The sequence below is a fragment of the Bombina bombina genome, chromosome 2, assembly GCF_027579735.1.
Source record: "Bombina bombina isolate aBomBom1 chromosome 2, aBomBom1.pri, whole genome shotgun sequence".
Lineage (NCBI taxonomy): Eukaryota > Metazoa > Chordata > Amphibia > Anura > Bombinatoridae > Bombina > Bombina bombina.
Window position 1 is genome coordinate 1,012,656,275 of NC_069500.1, and position 21,805 is coordinate 1,012,678,079.

At 36.9% G+C, this 21,805-nt stretch overlaps 1 protein-coding gene across 3 annotated transcripts in view; it reads right to left on the reverse strand.

Annotated features, from left to right (window-relative positions):
- The window catches only part of PRSS12 (serine protease 12), a 504,723-nt gene that overhangs the window by 298,597 nt on the left and 184,321 nt on the right, over window positions 1-21,805 (reverse strand). For all 3 annotated transcript variants that reach the window (XM_053703591.1, XM_053703592.1, XM_053703590.1), the window contains 2 exons: window positions 16,377-16,555; window positions 15,146-15,287 (listed from right to left, as the gene is read on the reverse strand). In XM_053703591.1, coding sequence (XP_053559566.1) covers window positions 15,146-15,287; window positions 16,377-16,555 — 321 coding nt within the window. The remainder of the gene's footprint in view (window positions 1-15,145; window positions 15,288-16,376; window positions 16,556-21,805) is intronic.

Consider the following 21,805-nt stretch of genomic DNA (forward strand, 5'->3'; position numbering starts at 1 on the left):
TGTTGGTTTCAAAAGGGGCAGAAACCTTAAGGACCTGTTGGTCAAAAGTGACCCGATTGGCTGTTATATACATAAGTCCTGGGATACTAAAGTTGGTTGTTATAGGTCTGACGGATGTGTCACTTGCAATAGTTTGATTTTAGGGGAATCATTTGGACACTCACGTACTGGGAAGATGATGCACTTAAAGCACAGGTTAACTTGTTCATCTGAAATGGTTGTGTATATAATTAAGTGCCCATGTGGGTTAATGTATGTTGGTGAAATGGAGCGCCCCCTAAAGGACAGAATAACAAATCATAAATCTACAATCAGACAGGCCTTAAAAAATAAAAAAAGTGACCACCCGGTTGCCTTACATTTTTTGGAAGCTAACCATGGTGTGGCTTACCTGCGGTGTATGCCCATAGATCAGATTAAACGCCATCCAAGCGGGGGCGACACTAAAAAGCAGTTACTCTGTAGGGAGGTGGAGTGGATATATCGCCTACAAACAATGGCCCCATGGGGGTTAAATAAACAAGTAAAATTATCATGTTTTCTCTCTGAGAGATAGAGATCCACTCTTTACTTAAATTCAAATTACATCTTTTATCAAAATCTTTAGTACTCTGTTTAACCAATCTGCCAAATAGAACAACACTGGGGTTAGTACTGCTGAAATCCATAGTACTTTTTAACTTAAACTTAGGACTTAAATTATGTGAGGGATGCCCAAAATTTTCTTTGATACTAATTAACCCTGTGGGGGTTAAATAAATGAGTAAAGTTATCATGTTTTCTCTCTGAGAGATAGAGATCCACTGTTACACTATATGTTTGCTGTATTTGAAGTGATATTAAATATGTATGCTTAAGAGCATAGTACTGAGTAAATATTTTTTTCAATGCTTGTGCCACTTCCATCTATATTATGTTTAGATTTAGTCTTTTGTAATAGATGTATATTCTGTAAGTGTTTGTCACTCTCTGATCCGGCTCTAGTTACATCCTTTGGTAAAAATAATAATGTTTTCATTTTTTTATTTTTCTAGTTGCAAGTATATTTTTATGTTGCTGCAGGTAGTGTTCACTTTTTTTCTGCTTGCTAGTTGTCAGGGCGATAGTTACGCCTTGCTGCACTGATTGGCTTGCTATTTAGCCTGGGGGCCTTAAAGTCTTTGGTTAATGAAGGGGAAGTATGTGATAGCCGGACCCAGATCAGGTATGACATCACTTCCTGTTTGATGATTTGTTCTGTGTTTCCATGTGTGACATTGTAAATATGTAAGTAGAACTTTTTGTGATTACCTGTGTACTGTTTTGACAGATTTGTACCCTTGACAAAGATCCAATGTGAGGACCGAAACGTTGGGAATACCGGATTGTACCGGATAATAAAGAATTTATTCGAATTAGCAAGAGTGCCTGGGATTAATAGGTTTATTTAGGGGGGCGTGTTCTACGCACTAACACTCACGCTTGACGTAGGCACGAGTGATCCGCGCTGAGGAAGGACTGAGCGAGACACCGGGAACAGGCGAGCTCACATAGGGGTAGTCCGGAACGAGAGGGACTGCAAAGGAGGCCCAAGCTCCGGTCGGGTTCCACAGCTGACAGTTGGAAAGTCTCCTTCACAGCCCACTCACAAGCGTGCTAGACCACGCCCTAGGAGGGATGCGGCCAAGTGAAGAGAATGGCTCAAGGTAAAGTTGAATGTTTTACTTTCTGCTCCATCACTTCTATACATAAATTGCCTTGTCTACTACCCTCTCTCACCCGCACCCTCACCGGAAGTGGGATCCAAACTATTGGATGCATAGGTACTGATAGGCTGCATTAGGTAGGAGTATGCAGCCCTGGGCCCCCTGTATTATAGTTAGGATCTGTGGAAATTAAGGGTCAATTTTTATGTTGTTACCCGGCCTTACCTTGGTTTCTCTACCTATATATCCCCTTAAAGCAATTTTATCTTAATTAGAGAAAGGGCTCTCTAATGAAGCAGCAATAATTTTGAACTGTAAATAGACAACATATAAAGTAAGAGTGAAAGAACATTTACAACAAATAAAACCTAGAAGTACAGAAGAAAGCCAGATACCTCCCTGTCTTCAAATTGTGACTAAAGAGTCAAGAACACAATCAGCGAGCGGGCTGCTGTGAAAGGTCCAGCCTGTACAACTTGGCACAGAGGTGCCGCTATTTTTGTGAGTACCCTGAGTTTAGCCATACTATAACATATATGGTTTCCTTTATGGACTCACACATGTGCTGCATATGTTTGTCTTTTTTCTTTCCTTTCCTGAGGTTTCCGATGCCCTTGTTGGAAACAGCGAGCTGGACTGCTGTTAAAGGTCTAGCCTGTCTTACTTGGCACACTATAGTGCTGCTATTTTTGTGAGTAGCCTGTGTTTATTCTCGATCTAAGATACCAACTGTGCATAACAGATTCACGCATGTATTCTATGTTTTTGTGTTTCTTCTTCTCTTCCTCTCCTCGCGACGAGCCTGCTATTGGTATAATATCGAGAAACAGCGAGCTGGGATGCTGTTGAAGGCCCAGCCTGTATCTATAGGCACAACAGAGTGCCAATGAAATTTGTGAGTACCCTGTATGCATCTACCTTATGCTATAGTGCCTTTATGCGGATACACACATGTGGTGTTCTTTTCCCTCTCTCTCCTCAGCATGGCCATCTAATGAATAGTCTAACAAGAAAAGATCAGGAGTTAAAGACCCTACTTTCTGCCCAGCGGTCTATGTGATCGAACAGAGGATCCGATATTTGGGCCCTTCCTTTTTTTTTTTCCCCTTACCCCCCTGTGAATGCTGGAAAGGAAAAAAAATTACCGGGACTTTGCTACCTCTATGGAAACTCACTTGAGTATTGCTTTTCTGGCTAAACTGATTTGAGTATTATTTGCTTGGTTTTCTTCTTCCTTTGTATAGCTTGAAAACGTAGGATGCGTAACTACAGAAAGTCCTATAGCATTTTTGTTAGATTTGGGTCTAGAATTTATGATCATGTCCTTATACAAATACATTAAACTCCTAAGAGGAGCAAAAGGATAGGAAGTTAGAGATAGCAATCTATAAAATAGATTTAAGGCAAGATGTCAGAATTGAGCCACTGGGATTGGTAGGAGGATTTAAATCTCTCCCAATTATTCTCTATGGATAAATATCTTTCCTCCTTACCAAACAATAGAACATCAAACATGGGGGGAAGAAGGCAGCAAGAAAAAAGATTGGTCAGGCGTAGTATTGAAAATAGTCAAGATGCCTCTCAGTAAAGTGGAGCAGAATTAGTTAATAGCTCAGTGCTAATGAAAGAAATTAGCGAACTTTTCTTACCTAAGTTTGAGGCCCTTCAGACTAGTGTAGATGCAATTTCACAAGAGATTAAACAAATTGCGGCTAGAATAGGATTAGCAGAACAGCGTATCTCAGATCTAGAGGATAGGGATATAGAGAAAGATAAAGAACTAACAAATATTCAGAAGCAAGTTGAGAAAGTTGAAGACCTTGAAAATAGGTCGAGGAGGAACAATTTAAGAGTTATTGGTATTTCTGAGGCATTGTCTGAGAAGGATCTAACAAACTTTGCGGCAGTACAGCTACCTCTCCTATTAAAAATAGCAGAAACAAATTTAACCTTTACAGTAGAGAGAGCACATAGAATAAACATTTTGAGAAATCAGGAAGATGGTAAGAGTAGACCAAGACCGATAATCATAAAATATCTAAACTTCCAAGATAAAGCTAAAATTTTACAGGCATATAGAATGCAGAAGGAAGTGTTTTTTCAAAATAAGAAATTCTTAATCTTTCAGGATTTTGCATATGAGACCTCGAACAAAAGAAAGCTATGCTCCAATTTGTTCTCGACCGATCCAAGAAGGGAGAGTAGTGAGGCTTTTATATACAGCCAAAATAAGCATTCAGACTAAGGAGGGTTTTAGAATTTTTGAGAACCCCCAGGAAATGGAAAACTTTTTGAGGGATGAACATAGGTGAGAAACACAGGCCAGTGAATGGGCCTAATATTTCACACAGTAACAGTAGTAATGTGGTTTAATTTGCTATGAAATAATAATAAAGATAGTATTAAATGCTACGGAAGATATGGGCTGAGGGTAGTGTGGGGTGTGTGGTTTTTTTTCTTTCTTTTATTTTTCCTTCTGCTTCTCCTCTCTCCTTGGATAGGTGAAATAGTGGTGTATAATGGCTGAGGCATGTAGATTTGGATCATGGAACGTTGGAGGGTTTACCTCCCCAGTTAAGAGGAAGGCAGTACTACAATATTTAAATAAATTAAAAATTGATATAGGTCTATTACAAGAAACCCATCTGAATGATCTAGAAAGTCAGAAATTGAAATGGGGCTGGGTAGGGGAAGTGGTCTATGCTGCAGGTACACATCGTAAGAAAGGGGTAGCTATAGTCTTTAGGAAAACTCTACAATATAAAATTTTAAGATGAGAAATTGATCAACAAGGGAGGTTTGTTATACTCGAATTAGAGATAGGGCAGAAAAGAATAGTCCTGTGTAATGTATATGGTCCAAATACAAAGAAAAATTTTTTCTGGGCGCTCCTACAATCCAAACTAATGGAGTTGATAAAAATATAATCCTTGGGGGTGATATGAACCTTGTAGCATCGGGTTTTCTAGATAGGAAACGGAACGGGAAAAAGGCTCTGTTAGGGTGTAAAGATACCAAATATTTAAAAAGCTCTGTTCCAATCTAGGCTTAATGGACATTTGGAGGAATGCCCATCCGGATAGTAGAGAGTTTACATGTTTGTCCAAAGCCCACAAATCTCTATCACGTATTGACATGTTTTTAGTTAGTGATAAACTTTTTTCTCTAACTCAAAAATCTGAAATACTGCCAATTACCATCTCCGACCACGCCCCAATCTTACTGTATTTGTCAATTATGGCATCTAAATCAACTAATAACAGTTTTTTTTTTCCGACATACTTATATAACAACTTAAAATTTCGAAATTTCTGGTTGATAAATGGTCTGACTATTATGATAGAAATAATGGCTCAGTGTCGAATATAGAAACCATCTTTTAAATCAGTAATAAGGGGGGAGATTCTTGCATATATTGTCAGATTAAAGAAGAAAAATGATTCTTACTGGATCCAACTTACTAAACAAATTATAAATAAATATCAAAAATATGTTATGAATAATAATAAAAATAACTGGTTAGAATACTTAGAAGCTAAAAAACAAAGAGATAATTGGTATATTTGGAAAGAAACACAGAATGAGCTGAAGAGGAATAGTAACTTTATGCAATATGGGAATAAAATAGGAACATTTTTGGCCAAATTGGTGAATACACGCAAAGCAAATAGGATTATATCATCTATTAAAACAAAAAACAAAACATGTACACATCCCCAAGATATCTTAGAGGAATTTTACCAATATTTTAAACTGCTTTATCAGGATAAGGCAGTGGATCAACAAAAGAAGGATGATTTTGGAATGTGATTAAACTTCCCCCAATAGCAAAGGATGATCTTGATTTATTAAACTCCCCGATTTTGGAAGATGAGATTAAAAATACCGTAACTAAACTGAAGCTTAACAAGGCTCCAGGACCTGATGATCTCCCAGGAGAATTATATAAAATTCTAACTGACGAAATCACCCCTATATTAAATAAAGTATTTAATTCTTTCTTCTTAGAAGGCAAATCACCCTCTAGTTACTTTACTGAATCTAGAATAATTCTAATCCCCAAGCAAGGTAAAAATAAGGAACTAATCGACTCATATAGGCCCATATCCCTGCTAAATGTCGACTATAAAATTCTAACACACATATTAGCTAATAGACTGCAAATAGTTATAGGCGCATTGACCCACCCAGACCAAACGGGGTTTATTAAAGGTAGGACACTTATAAAAAAATTTAGGAAGCTAGAAATAGCGATTAATTATTGTGAAACAAGAAAGAAAGCAGGATTAGCCCCAACAGAAGATGCAGCAGTTATATCTATAGACATGCAAAAGGCGTTTGATTCTTTATTATGGGATCATATGTTTACGACTATTGGCAACTTTGGTATACATGATAATTTTCATCAGATTATTGTATTATTATATTCAAATCCACTAGCTGCTTTAGGTATCAACTCTTTAATATCAGACAAGTTCACATTGCAATGAGGGACATTCCCTCTCCTTTTTACCTTGGCTTTGGAGCCTCTAGCAATACTTTTTAGGCAAAAGTTGGAGGGTATCAACATTGGAGGATATAAAATTAAACAGGCTATATATGCAGATGATTTGCTTATTTTTACTCAAAATCTTCAGTTTAATCTGCCCCTAATTATTAATGCTCTAGAATTTTTTCAAGCCTTTACAAGCTTTGCAATAAATAAAGATAAATCTGAAATTTTGTGGCTTATTAAACAGAAGAACTCGCCTTTAACACGATTTAAGGAGGCGAAAGAACATATTGTATATCTAGGGTTACATTTTTTATCTGATTCAAAGAGATGGTACAGACTAAATTTTTTACCAGCTATTTCTTCTTTCAAAGAGGATTTAGAGAGGTGGAGGAAACTGCCACTATCTCTATCAGGTCGAATACACCTAATAAAATGGTATCTTTGCCAAGATTTATATATGTGTTCCAGGCATTACCATTACTATTATTAAGAAAAGACCGTCTGATAATTAATAAACTAATAACACAATTTTTGGGGGAAATAAAAAGCCCAGGATAGCGCTTAAACATATGTTTGCTAAAAAAGAGGCTATAGGTATGGCTGTACCGGACATTGAATCATTTAACATAGCAGCTAATTTGACATTTGTTTGGGATTGGTTCTCTGAGAAGGACCATTTCTCTATTCATAATATCGAAGGGGCCTTGGCTGCTCCCTTTGCACTAAAAGCTCTTGTACATATGGCCCTGAAATTAATTCCAAGAGCAATTAAAAGTCTTCTAGTTATAGATCAATCCACATGGGCTTGGCGTAAATTTTGTTCTAAAATAGGGGTTAACTATAGAGTCTCTTCCTTTTTGACGATTAGAGGCAACCCCGAATTTGATGAAGGCTATGACTCTACTAGGTTCAAGGCATGGTCAGATTTAGGGATTAACTATCTTGTGCAACTTATTAAAAAAGAAGAGAACACAATTAAAACCTTTGAGGAGTGTAAAATAGAGTTTGGTATTTCGAATCATTTATTTTTTTCCTATCTACAACTGCGGCATTATGCTGAACAATGTAGGAAAATGAAGTCCATAGACTGGGATAATGAGATACTCAGACAGATAAATACTTTATTTCAGGCAGGGAAATTCTCTATCTCATATACATACCACACCTTACTGTTGGCACAAGAACAAAGTAATTCTAGATATCTCAAACTAAAATGGAGCCAGCTTTGTGAAAATCAAATGGGATTAGAATTAATGAAGAGTTTAGGGGTCAGGATGGCTAAGGCTATGCAAGGGGAATATTTTAGGGAACAACAGGTGAAGATTCTTTTTCAATGTTATTATACACCTCAGTGCATATCACGTTGGGATAAAACGGGCAATAAAGTATTATGTAATAAATGTAAATTTAGCGCAGCAGATATGGTTTATCTTTTTTGGGCTTGTCCATTAATTCAAAAATTTTGGGGGAAAATCTCATTCTGGGCCACTAAAACCCTGAGTCAATATATCCATTTAAATAACCATAATGTTTTTTTTCTATTAACACAGGATGAAGTAGGCACTAGTTGTTTGCTACTTAATACTGCTGTTCTGATTGGTAGGAAATTAATGAACCAAAATTTTCAGAATTTAAGAATGGGATGGTATACCAAATGTTCCTGGAACAAGTTTCAACACAGGCAGAATTAGAAAATAATATTAAGTTTTTCTTTACAAAATGGGGGACATTTATTAAGACATTAGAATCTGAGACTCAGAAATTAGTCATTTTACCTTTTAAAAATTCACTCTTTATAATGGAAGCTAATCTAAGGGGAGATTGGTAATTCACTTGAGATGATACAAAGTGAGGAGAACAGAGGGGTATTATCCTCCCCCTTTTTGTTTTGTATATTTTGTTGTGTCATTGTTTTGTTGTGTTTTTTTGTATATAGTTAAAATGCCAACACTGAATACATAATTTGATAATCTATTTTAATTTTCTCATCAGAAGCTGTCAGATGAGGTATAATACAACATACTTTGTTTGTTTTGACCAGCAAGAGTGCCTCGTTTACTATACAGTGTGTATTTCTATGGACTGAGCACCTGCGGATTTGCACTGAAAGGGAGTGCAGTGGTTTGATTTATATATATATATATATATATATATATATATATATATATATATATACATAGTTACTGTATCTGTCCTGACTGCAGCCTCCATATTTTTGGATCCATTATGCTAACAAGCTTTAAAGCAATGTGAAAAAAGATATACGTATATATAAAAACACATATACACCTATAAAGCCTGAGGCTAGGGGTAGAATTACCTGACATACAATACTAAAATGTTAGAGCATTTAAATTTCCTTTTAAAAAAGCATCTTCAATATATTTATTCTTACATCTCATGCTGTGGGTATGAAGGTACAGATATTAATGAGTTACTGCACTGTAGTTTATAAGATTCTGAATACACTAATGTTTCCTGGGGGTCGTGAAAAAAACAGCGCATAAAATGAGGAACAAAAATTAAAAATGAATATATATTGAATTGTTCTACTATGCAAGCGTAAACATTTTAAATACGAAAAAAAATGAGCTAACCTAATTGTTTCTGTTGTTGACCAGTTGGTGAAACCTTTGTTTTGTTAGGTGATCCACCACAGCAGACCTCTCAAAACCATTTACCATTCAGTGCTATTTGTAATTGCAATAAATCAACAGTTTAGTGGAATGTCAACACTTCACAAGTCAGGAGTAATAATAGCATGTTTATTTTGGCTGGGCTGTGATATGTCTGAGCAGGTCTAGTCAGCTAACATATTTTCAAGGCTGGGAAGAAATTCTCTAGAACTGCCATGTAAATAATACATAATATTGTTTAATACTATGAAAAATCTGATCCCTATTATACAAATTTACAGTTAAAAATGCAATAGACTCAAATGTAAGAGTTTTATACAAGGATTGCAATTGATGGTCAATTAAACATTGAAACATACGCCTAGATTTAGAGTTCTGCGTTAGGGTTAAAAAGTAGCCTTAAGGGGTACTAACGCTGCTTTTTAACGCCCGCTGGTATTTAGAGTCAGGCAGGAAAGGGTCTACCTCTCACTTTCTTTTCGCGAATCGAGGCTACCGCAGATCCCCTTACGTCAATTGCGTATCCTATCTTTTCAATGGGATTTGCCTAACGCTGGTATTATGAGTCTTGGAAGAAGTGAGCAGTAGAGCCTCTACCGAGAAGACTCCAACCGCAAAAAAAAGTCAGTAGTTAAGAGTTTTATGGGCTAACGCGGGAACATAAAGCTCTTAACTACTGTGCTATAAAGTACACTAACACCCATAAACTACCTATGAACCCCTAATCCGAGGCCCCCACATCGCAAACCCTATAATAACATTTTTTAACCCCTAATCTCCCGCTCCGGACACCGCCGCAACCTACATTATACCTATGAACCCCTAATCTGCTGCCCTTAACATCGCCAACATCTATATTAAATGTATTACCCCCTAATCTGCCCCCCCCAACGTCGCCGCCACCTACCTACACTTATTAACCCCTAATCTGCCGACCGGACATCGCCGCCACTATAATAAATGTATTAACCCCTAAACCGCCGCACTCCCACCTCGAAAACACTATAATAAATTTTATTAACCCCTAATCTGCCCTCCCTAACATCGCCGCGGCCTACCTACAATTATTAACCCCTAATCTGCCGCCCCCAACGTTGCTGCTTCTATAATAAAGTTATTAACCCCTAAACCTAAGTCTAACCCTAACCCTAACACCCCCTAACTTAAATATAATTTAAATTAAACAAACTAAATTTTCTATCATTAAATAAATGAATCCTATTTAAAACTAAATACTTACCTATAAAATAAACCTTAATATAGCTACAATATAATTAATAGTTACATTGTAGCTATTTTAGGATTTATATTTATTTTACAGGCAACTTTGTATTTATTTTAACTAGGTGCAATAGTTATTAAATAGTTAATAACTATTTAATAGCTACCTAGTTAAAATAATTACACAATTACCTGTAAAATAAATCCTAACCTAAGTTATAAATACACCCAGCACTACACTATCAATAAATTAATTAAATAAATTACCTACAATTATCTAAACAAAAATACAATTAAATAAACTAAACTATAGTACAAAAAAAAAATACAAAAAATTACAAGAAGTTTAAACTAATTGCACCTAATCTAAGCCCCCTAATGAAATAAAAAAGCCCCCCAAAATAATAAAATGCCCTACCCTATCCTAAATTAAAAAGTAATCAGCTCTTTTACCAGCCCTTAAAAGGGCTTTTTGCGGGGCATTGCCCCAAAGTAATCAGCTCTTTTATCTGTAAATAAAAATACAATACCCCCCCAACATTACAACCCACCTCCCACATACCCCTACTCTAAAACCCACCCGATCCCCCCTTAAAAAACCTAACACTACCCCCACTAAAGATCACCCTACCTGGAGCCTTGTTCACGCAGCCGGGCACCAATGGGCCAGAAGTGGACATCCGGAGCGGCAGAAGTCTTCATCCGATCGGGGAAGAAGAGGTCCTCCAAGCGGCAGATGTCTTCATCCAAGCGGTATCTTCAATCTTCAATCAACCAGAGCGGAGCCATCTGGAATCCATCCGATGCGGAGCCATCCTCTTTGTACGATGTCCTAAGGCCGAATGAAGGTTCCTTTAAATGACGTCATCCAAGATGGCGTCCCTCGAATTCCGATTGGCTGATAGGATTCTATCAGCCAATCGGAATTAAGGTAGGAAAAATCTGATTGGCTGATGCAATCAGCCATTCCGATTGAAGTTCAATCTAATTGGCTGATCCAATCAGCCAATCGGATTGACCTTGCATTCTATTGGCTGATCGGAACAATCAGCGTCGGATGGATTCAAGATGGCTCCGCTCCGGTTGATTGAAGATTGAAGATGCCGCTTGGATAAAGACATCTGCCGCTTGGAGGACCTCTTCTGCCCCAATCGGATGAAGACTTCTGCCGCTCCGGATGTCCACTTCTGGCCCATCGGTGTCCGGCTGGGTGAACACGGCTCCAGGTAGGGTGATCTTCAGGGGGGGTAGTGTTAGGTTTTTTAAGGGGGGATCGGGTGGGTTTTAGAGTAGGGGTATGTGGGTGGTGGGTTGTAATGTTGGGGGATATTGTATTTTTATTTACAGGTAAAAGAGTTGATTACTTTGGGCAATGCCCCGCAAAAAGCCCTTTTAAGGGCTGGTAAAAGAGCTGATTACTTTTTAATTTAGGATAGGGTAGGGAATTTTATTATTTTGGGGGGGCTTTTTTATTTTATTAAGAGGCTTAGATTAGGTGTAATTATTTTAAACTTCTTGTAATTTTTTTTTTAATTTTTTTGTAATTTAGTGGAGGGGGTTTGTACTATAGTTTAGTTTATTTAATTGTAGGTAATTTATTTAATTAATTTATTGATAGTGTAGTGTTAGGTGTATTTGTAACTTAGGTTAGGATTCATTTTACAGGTAATTTTGTAATTATTTTAACTAGGTAGCTATTAAATAGTTATTAACTTTTTAATAACTATTGTACCTAGTTAAAATAAATACAAAGTTGCCTGTAAAATAAATATAAATCCTAAAATAGCTACAATGTAACTATTAGTTATATTGTAGCTATATTAGGGTTTATTTTATAGGTAAGTATTTAGTTTTAAATAGGATTAATTTATTTAATGATAGTAAATTTAGTTTGTTTAATTTAAATTACATCTAAGTTAGGAGGGTGTTAGGGTTAGGGTTAGACTTAGGTTTAGGGGTTAATAACTTTATTATAGTAGCAGCGACATTGGGGGCGGAAGATTAGGGGTTAATAATTGTAGGTAGGTGGCGGCGACGTGGGGGGGGGCAAATTAGGGGGAAATAAATTTAATATAGGTGTCGGCGATGTTAGGGGCAGCAGATTAGGTGTTCATAGGTATAATGTAGGTTGCGGAGGTGTCCGGAGCGGCACATTAGGGGTAAATAATTAAATGTAGGTGTCAGCGATAGCGGGGTCGGCAGATTAGGGTTTAATAAGTGTAAGGTTAGGGGTGTATAGACTCAGGGTTCATGTTACGGTGTTAGTTGTAGACTTAGAGAGTGTTTCCCCATAGGAAAGAATGGGGCTGCGTTAGGAGCTGAACGCTGCTTTTTTGCAGGGTTTTTTTCAGCAAGCTCAGCCCCATTGTAGGCAACGCTGGTATTGAGGGTTGAAGTGGAGCTAAATTTGGTTCAACGCTCCCTTTTCTGAGGCTAACGCAGCCATTCAGACAACTCGTAATACCAGCGTTGTCTTAAGGGTGCGCTGGAAAAAAAGCCTCGTTAGCACCGCTGGTCTTTACCGACAAAACTCTAAATCTAGGTGATAGAATTTGACGGTAGATAAGAACCAAAAAGGCCCATCAAGTCTACCCATATTACATGTTACTTTTTCCTTAGGATAGTCTTATGCATGTCCCAGGCATTTTTAAATTCCTTTACAGTCTTTGTGTTTACCACCTCAAATGGAAGTTTATTCCATGAATCCACCACCCTTTCTGTAAAAAAATGCTTCCTCAAATTTCTCCTGAATCTGCTACCCTCTAACTTTAGATTGTGACCCCTTGTTTTGTTTTTTTTGTGAAAAATGCTTTCAGCTTCTATTTTATTAAGTCCCTTCTATCATGTCACCTCTTTCCTTTCTATCCTCTAAACTATACACATTTAGATCATAAAGTCTTTCTTTGTACATTTTATATTTTAGACCATGTACCATTTTAGTAGCCCTCCTTTGGACAGCTTCTAGTTTATTTATATCTTTCTGAAGATATGGTCTCCAGAACTGTACACAGTATTCCAGATTTGGTCTAACTAATGATCTGCAAAGTGGCATAAGAAGTGAACCATGCTATTTCTGCTACTAATACCTCTTCCAATGCAACCAAATATTCAACTGGCCTTGCTGGCTGCACTGCGGCATTGTGTACCAAATTTTAAATCATCTGAAATAATAATTCCCAAGTCCCTTTCTTCTTTAATTACAGTCAGTAATGTACCATTGAGACTATAATAGGCCTTTGGGGTTTTGGATCCTATATGCATAATTTTGCTCTTGGTAATATTAAATTTCAGATCCCATTTATTTGACCAGTCCTCTAGTTTATTAATATCACAGTTCATTTGATCAATTCCTCCTGGAACATCTACCCTGTTACAAATGTTTGTATCATCAGCAAACAAGCAAACCTTCCCCTTAAGCCCACTTCCAATATCACTTATGAACATGTTAAACAAAACAGTTAAGGTTAAAACACACAATTAAGAGTGGCTAAAGTGATGGTAAAATTTTGCAGTTTTGCAAAGTACAGTTTGATAGTATAAGTTAATTAATTCTTATGTATATACAGTATATTATTTTTAGGTTGTTAATAAATTGTCATTCTATAGTAATTGTTTTTCTTACATCCTCACTTACATACTGGCAGACTGACTGCCAGTACCTAAGATGTTGGTGACCAGTGGAGAGTAAAATAGGGAAGAGAGCTGTTTGGGAGGGATCAGGGGGAGGGAGGTGGGAGGGATCAGGGGGAGGGAGGTGGGAGGGTTATCTCTACACTATAGCTAAAATTAAATGGAATGCTAGCAAGAATGCTAAAAAAAAAACCAAATAGCATTACTTTGTAATTTAAGTGTCTCTGTTTGACATCCAAACCCTATATAACTAGATAAACATCTCTCAAGCTAAAATTTGTCTTTATAGAGGGACCTCACAGTACAGATGAGACTTAGATAATCTCGCCAGAGTGGAGAGCTTTAAATCATCAGGCCCTAGTACCTGCAGACGAATACCATAAGATTGCATTTAATTGCAGCCAGTAGAATTTTCTATCAGCAAGCAAAAAAGAATTCCATCTATTGATAAGCTTTTTTGTTACAGCAAATAATACATTCTATTACATTACCCCTTGCATTTAAACCTACCACCGGACCCCCTTAGCACAGCAACATTGCAATTAACCCTTCACTACTTAAAACCACCAGTTCACTCCATTTTGTTAAGATCAGACCTCCTGGTTAATCTTCCCCATCATATTAAATTAACCCTAACTGCACTGAGTCCTATTGCAGTAAGCTCACTGTATTAGCAGCGAGTCCAGGATGTAGGGGTATAATACTGTGGGGGAAAGTGGTTAGGACTAATGTGGTGGGCAAGGGCTTAAATGGACATTATACACTCATTTTTTTTCTTTACATAAATGTTTTGTAGATTATCTATTTATATAGCCCATAAAGGTTTTTTTTTTTTTTTTTTTTTTTTAAAAAAAAAAGAATAGTTTTAGTTTTGCTTATTTTTAAATAACATTGCTCTTATTTTCAGACTCCTAACCAAGCCCCAAAGTTTTAGGAAAATACTGATGTATTCCTCCTCCAGCTTGCTCCTGTTTGTGTAAAGAGTCTTTTTATATGCAAAGGAAGGGGAGGGGGGTCTGTTATTTCCCACTTGCAGTGGGTGTTCCAGCTACCTTTTCAACAGAGCTAAGCTGGGAGCTTCTAAGTAAGTTTTTAAATGGTTTTATACTGGATTTATATATCAGTATCTGTGCATATTATTCTTTATAGTAGTGTCTATTACACGCAGTTATATGAAAATATAATAAGGGTAAGTGCACCGGGGTATGCAATTAATTTACCATTGCATTGGCATTTGGTGATCTGGGGCATCATAAGATATCTTTTTATACTAATAACACTAATCACTTCTAACAGCTCCCTACTTGAATGCAAGAGAGAACATGAAACTGTTATAAGGAACAAGCAAACAGAAAATAAATCCCTATTGTGCTGACTGTTATATTGTTTGCTGGTCACTGATCCAGTACTCCATCTCTCAAAATGCTTCCCAGTATGTCATATAATGAGTTACTATCTGCAACACCAGGGAAACTCACTTAAATCCCAGCTGGCGACACACCACCTGTGTGTTCAGGTCAGTCCAACCATCGTCACACACGGATCCCCACTGAGAATTGTGAAATATTTCCAGAAGTCCTTCATGGTTACTTTTACCTCCAGCCAATCTGATAGAACCATCTGCAAAAAATGTATAGCAAGGTCAGTAATGCTTGTTTTGTTTTGCTTTTAGAATGACATATTTTTTATTCCTAACACTGAATGAAAGGGACAAACTATAAATTGTGCAGAATTAAGCAAAACGGTAGCAACCATCATGACATTTAAAAACTGCTTAGAAAATACAACATGTAAACAGTATCCATGATGAATATAAATATGTTTTGTAGAATTAATATGTTGTTGCTCATCCCTTTCAACTTTAAAGAGATAGTGTTACTTAAACTGTGTTTACAATGACTTGTTATACCAGCTGCAGAGTATAAAATGTATGCAAAATTGCTCCTTTAGGTATATTTTTTATATTAAAAAGCAACCCAATTGAATCCACAACCCAATCAAATGCAATGAATTAGAAGGGAGAGCAGACCTTATTAGAGTCTCTATTTACACAAAATTCTCTTTATATTATCTGTTACTGTATACACAGTGAGAACAATGCTTATGACAATAAAGAGTGTAATCAGAGTGTAGCTCATGCTGTTGCTGGATGCCTTTATTGAAGGTATCCAACAACAGTACAATAACTATCAAATATGAATGTTATTGTGTATGCAATCACTGTGACTGCCCTGTTTGTCTGTTAAAGCAAAACAAAACTGTATATAATATGTAGTATGGATTCACTTAACAAGAGAGTTGATAATTATGGTAAAAGCAAAACTGAGCAAAAATGCCAAAATTGCCTGTGACATTTAAGAACCGAAGCTGGAAAAAAAAAAATCTGTCTTTAAGGGATTAGTACCATTTTAATATTTCTATGTCTTAACACCCCCCACACACCCAACCCCACTGGGAGCATACTTTCTCCTAAACCTTCTTGTTTAAATAGCTTTTCTATAATTAAGTATTTATATTCTCAATAAAAATGGTAATACATACAGAAGACAAAAGCAGCTATATCAAATGAAAAAGAAAAGATAAATGAGTCATTTATAAACCATTAATACACTCCAGCATGTAAAATGGATCTTTGGAAAACACATTTAAGGGGAGAAAAAAATCACTGCACACTGTCTCTTTAAAGAAACATAACCAAATTTTGGATACCTGCCAGTGGGGTGCAGGAAACACCTGCATCTTCCTTGTGGCCACAGTTGTGGTCCCCCCATGTGCTCCGTTGACACTCTTCTATGGACAACTCATTGCCTGTACACTGCACCTCATCCAATAGTATGGGACCCACACCTTCTCCAAAGTGCGCTTGGCTCCATGCTTTAGCAACACCTCTGCCAGTAAGAAAACATGCATCATTTTGTGGTCTCTCTTTTTCACACCATTGTATCAATGTATAAAATGAAGAAGTACAATAGATAATACTGGAAATAGTTAAACAATACCAATCAACAATAATATGGACATCTGCAATGTTTCATCATAAAAAAAAAGTTATGCACAAATTATGGGGGGGGGGGGAGAGAAAATACCTTTTTTGTAATATTAAAGGGGATGAAGAGGATCACAAGTCATGTGACATTGCATATAGTGAAATGTTCACAGTCAGCAATTGTAAATGCAAATTTACATTAAATAGATTTTCAGTATTTAAAAATAAATATATATATAATTATTTTCTAAGAAACCAAAGCTTTATTTTTATGTCAAACTTATAAGCCCTAACTTGCAGTGCTTGAAATAGACATTTGCATTTGGCAATTTCGGGCCGATCCAAATGCAGAAGATGGTGGCTGCAAGCCACAATTTAGCAATTTTCCGAGCCCAATCAATTCTTGTGAAAGTGCAACCCATTAACATCTGTGCAAATCCAGATCTTAGTGTGTTGCACTTTCACAAGAATAAATCAAGTTCTGAAAATGGCCGAATGCGGCTTACAGTCGCCATCTTTGGCACAATATAGCCGAATGCACATGTCTCATTTGAAATAACCAAAAATGATCTCTAAGGAGATGTCACGCTAAATAAATGACCCAACATTTTTACCTGCCCCATATCTGTGTATATCTGTATGCCATAAAGAAATAGAAAAACTTTATTTTGTTCATTTCCAGCTCCTGATCCATCGCTTATGGTAGAATTAAACAAACTGTAAATGAATGATCAGAATGTATTCACTCTGTATAAAGGTATTACTCTTTCTCTAGACCTCTACTCTTATAGCCAAACCAAGGGAGGAGACTGAATGAGGATAAGGTTTGTGAAGTTATATTTTCCAGTCTCACCATGGCAACTTAGTCCTCCACAGCAATAATTTGAACGGTAGATGTAAAATAAAGCTTCCAAGTTTACAGTTGAACTATGTTTAGAGTTACATTTCCTGATAAAAATGCTACAACAACACATCTACTGGATATGCAGAGAAGCTTGGACTGTGTTGCATAGCTCTGCTGTAAATGATTGTATGTAGAAACCCTAGAGACTGACTTTATTTTATTAGATTCAAAGCTTAAGCATTTCATTTGTTTTCATGATGCATTGTCATTCATATTGTAAACAGTAGATTTCCATCTACCTGTCCATTCTTAGAACCATGTAGAATAACAAATATAGACATTTATTACAATAGTGTTGTTCATTACCGTATAGCACTTCTAAACTACAACTACATCTAGGTTATTTAAGGTTTTATTCTGTTGCCTCACAAACATTCTAATACAAAAATGAAACAGTCTGTTTCCCTTGTTACTTTTTTCTTACTGAATTTATAGACACAATGGGGCCCATTTATCAAGCTCTGAGTGGAACTTGTGGGCCCGTGTTTCTGGCGAGTCTTCAGGCTCACCAGAAACAGCAGTTATGAAGCAGCAGTCTAAAGACCGCTGCTCTATAACCTGTCCGCCTGCTCTGAGCACGGATCGGGTTGATTGACACCCCCTGCTAGCGGCCGATTGGCCACGAATCTGCAGGGGGCGGCGTTGCACCAGCAGCTCACAGGAGCTGCTGGTGCAATGCTGAATATGGAGAGCGTATTGCTCTCCGCATTCAGCGAGGTCTGGTGGACCTGATCCGCCCTGTCAGATCAGGTCCGCCAGACCTTTGATAAATATCCCCCCTTGTGCAAAATGTTATTGACCTTAGGGAGGAGAGACTTGATTATTTCACACTGAGGGAACACATAATTTTGTAACAGCTCTAGTCTATACTGATTAAAGGGACAGTCTAGTCAAAGGTAAACTTCCATGATTCAGATAGGGCATGTCATTTTAAACAACTTTCCAGTTTACTTTTATCATCAAATTTGAGTTGTTCTCTTGGTATTCATAGTTGAAAACTAAACCTAGGTAGGCTCATGTGCTAAATTAGGTGTGCTAGCTGGAGGCGCTGGTTAGAACCAGCGCCTCCAGCTAGCACACCTGATATATTCACACAGACCTTGGGAGAGACTGTGGGACGGCTGCGGTTCACCAGAAGGGGAAAGTATTAATACATATTATACACCTGTTTTCATGTGCTAAATTGTAAGCCCTTGAATGTCTCCTCTTATCTGAATGCAGTTGACAGTTTTTCACAGCTAGAGGGTGTTAGTTCATGTGTGCCATGTAGGTAACATTATGCTCATGCCCGTGGAGTTACTTATGAGAGGGCACTGATTGGCTAAAATGCATCTCTGTCAAAAGAACTGAAATAAGTGGGCAGCCTGCAAAGACTTATATACAAAGTAATCACAGAGGTAAAAAGTATATTAATATAACTGTGTTGGTTATGCAAAACTGGGGAATGGGTAATAAAGGGATTATCTATCTTTTTAAACAATAACGCTTCTGGAGTGGACTGTCCCTTTAAAGAGAAACATTTTGACATTATTTTTGTGGGCTTTTCCCTCTGAAATGACTTCACCAAATCAGTGACCATTCTATGGGGCCGATTTAGCATTGGTCTGTCCGACATGATGCGCTCAGCGGATCTTGTCCGACCGACATCGATGAATGCCGACAGCATACAATGTTGACATTTATCATTGCACAAGCAGTTCTTGTGAACTGCTTGTGCAATGCCGTCCCCTGCAGTTTTGCGGCCGCTAGCAGGGGGTGTCAATCAGCCTGATCGTATAGGATCGGTGGATTGATGTCCACGGCTTCAGAACAGGTGGACATTTGGAGCTTGATAATTCAGCCCCCATGTGTCAGTGTCTCCTCACCATGTTTCAGTAATGTGCCTTCTAAATTTAAAATAAAAATTGGCAGCAACTATGGAAGCACATTTATATTAAAGGGACATGAAACATTAGTTTTTTTTCTTTTGTGATTCAGTGTTTAAACAACTTTCCAATCTATTATTATTATCATTTATTTGTATTGCGCCGTAAGATTAGTAGCACTAGGTACAGATATAGCGGTATACAATGACAAGGATTTGTGATAAGATACAAAAACATAACAGGCTAAACAAAACTAGTACAGGAGAAGGAGGGCCCTGCTCCAAAGAGCTTGCTGTCTACAGGTTGAGGGAGCAGAGACATAAGGTTAGGGGTCACATGGGTTGTAGTTGCAGCAGTGAGTCAAAGCAGTTCAAGATTTATTTTGGGTAGGATTAAAAAATTATCAAATTGGCTTCATTCTCTTGGTCTCCTTTGTTAAAGGAGCAACAATGCACTAATGGGAGACAACTAAACCAGGAACACAATTCTAAAAAAAATGCTGGTCAAGACCTGGTTTTCCACTCCAATCAAACTTTTACCTAGAAAAACCTTTTACCTTTAAAAGTTTGCAATGGAGGGCAAATACAGAGGTGGAAACCAGTGTGTTTTAAAACATGAATATTACACCTAATACACATCAAATTACGTTGTTTTCTGTGCACTGTACTTTAGATTTGCTGTAATTTTCAGATGCATAGGGGTTCCTTTCAGAATAATTAGTGTTTTTGAGTATTTTGGTGTGAAAATCTTTACAGAATCATGCTGGGAAAATTTCCTTTACACCCATGGAATGCTCATGTTCACCACCTTTTATGAAAAAACCAGCAATTATGCTTAGTATTTTGTACTTTTAAGTATGAATTTCTTGCTTTTTTTGCATATCCAGTGTACTTCAATTACATTTTACGCTGTGCATAGCTAATACAATATATTTTGGTGTAATTTACCTACAATTTTGTATTTTTTATAAAATACCATTTTTGGTAAACAAATTTGTTACAAATTTTGATGTAACAATAAAAAATTTCCCCTGCGTATTTTTGTGTGAATGGTTCAATTATTCATTTTGTATGATTTTTAAATTACAAATTTTATTGTGCACTTTAGTAATGTATGCATCTCCATCCCGTACCAAAAATATAGTATTCTGACTTTACTGTCCCTTTAATAGACAACAGATCTCTGTATCAGTTGCCAATGTTTGAAAATGAGCAAAAGAGCAAGTAGCAATAAAGTTAAAAAAAAAAAAGTATATGTGCTATAGATAAAAACATCTGGACATAAAACAAGAGGGACAGCAGTCACGGGTGCATTCATCTATCTATGGCCCTAGTTCCCTTATTCTGATTTTCCCACGTTGCTTTTTCTGAGGGCTGGTGATCTTAAAATAATTTTATAAAGCTACATTTTGCATGAGAGCTGTTTATTTCACAGGTTCTGTATGCGATAGAGAAACCTATACATTAGAACATAATGCTCAATAACCAAAGATTTTGCGTGATTTCTCTCTACGCTGGTGGATTTTTGATCATTAGGCCCAAAATTGGAACACTGGCTATTCAATATAAAAAATGAGATAAGTCAATGTTATGAATACAAATTAAGCAGTAAGACCTGCTTCATGGATGATTATATGTGATGAAGCAATCATATCATTGTAAAGGCAAATTATGACAACATTTTTGTATTTCTGCATAAATCTAAAAACTATTTGGTGCATTCCACGGCCCCATTAATAAATGCACAGGATATAAATACGTTTATCTAATGGTGCGGTAGATTACATACCTCCTAACCTTTTAACTCATGAACTTAAGTTAGGTTTATTTTTTTATAAGAGGTACTGACTTGCTAGGGTTTGGCCAGTCCAGAGGCGATGTGCTCAGATCTTTCACATGTATTTTACAGATCATGCTCTGGATTTGGTGCGGCTTTTACTGAGCGACATTCAGCTATAAGAGTAATCACTGCAGATTAATGTCATTTAAATGCCATACTTAGATTTTTCATACTTACTAAACTAGTGTAGCAGATATTTCAGTAATAAGACTATAGGGGTAAACAAGCATTTTCTTTTAAGCTTGGGATTTCTTTTGGTTAATACAAACAGGTGTAGCAACAGTGAAATAAAAGCTGTAACCGAGACCACACAATATGTTTTTAAAAAATTCATGTTACAGGTAAATTTTTAAGGATCTTAATTTAAAAAGGAAAATATAATAACCCTAGGGCTCACATCAAACCTGTCATCTTAAGAAAGAGTTTATGACCTTAGCTGATAAAAGATCAAGACTAGTGGCAAATCATGAAAAAATGTCATGTAATTGTGACAGGCATCAGAAACCAGACTAGAGATGTGCGAATGTCTTTTTTACCAAATACG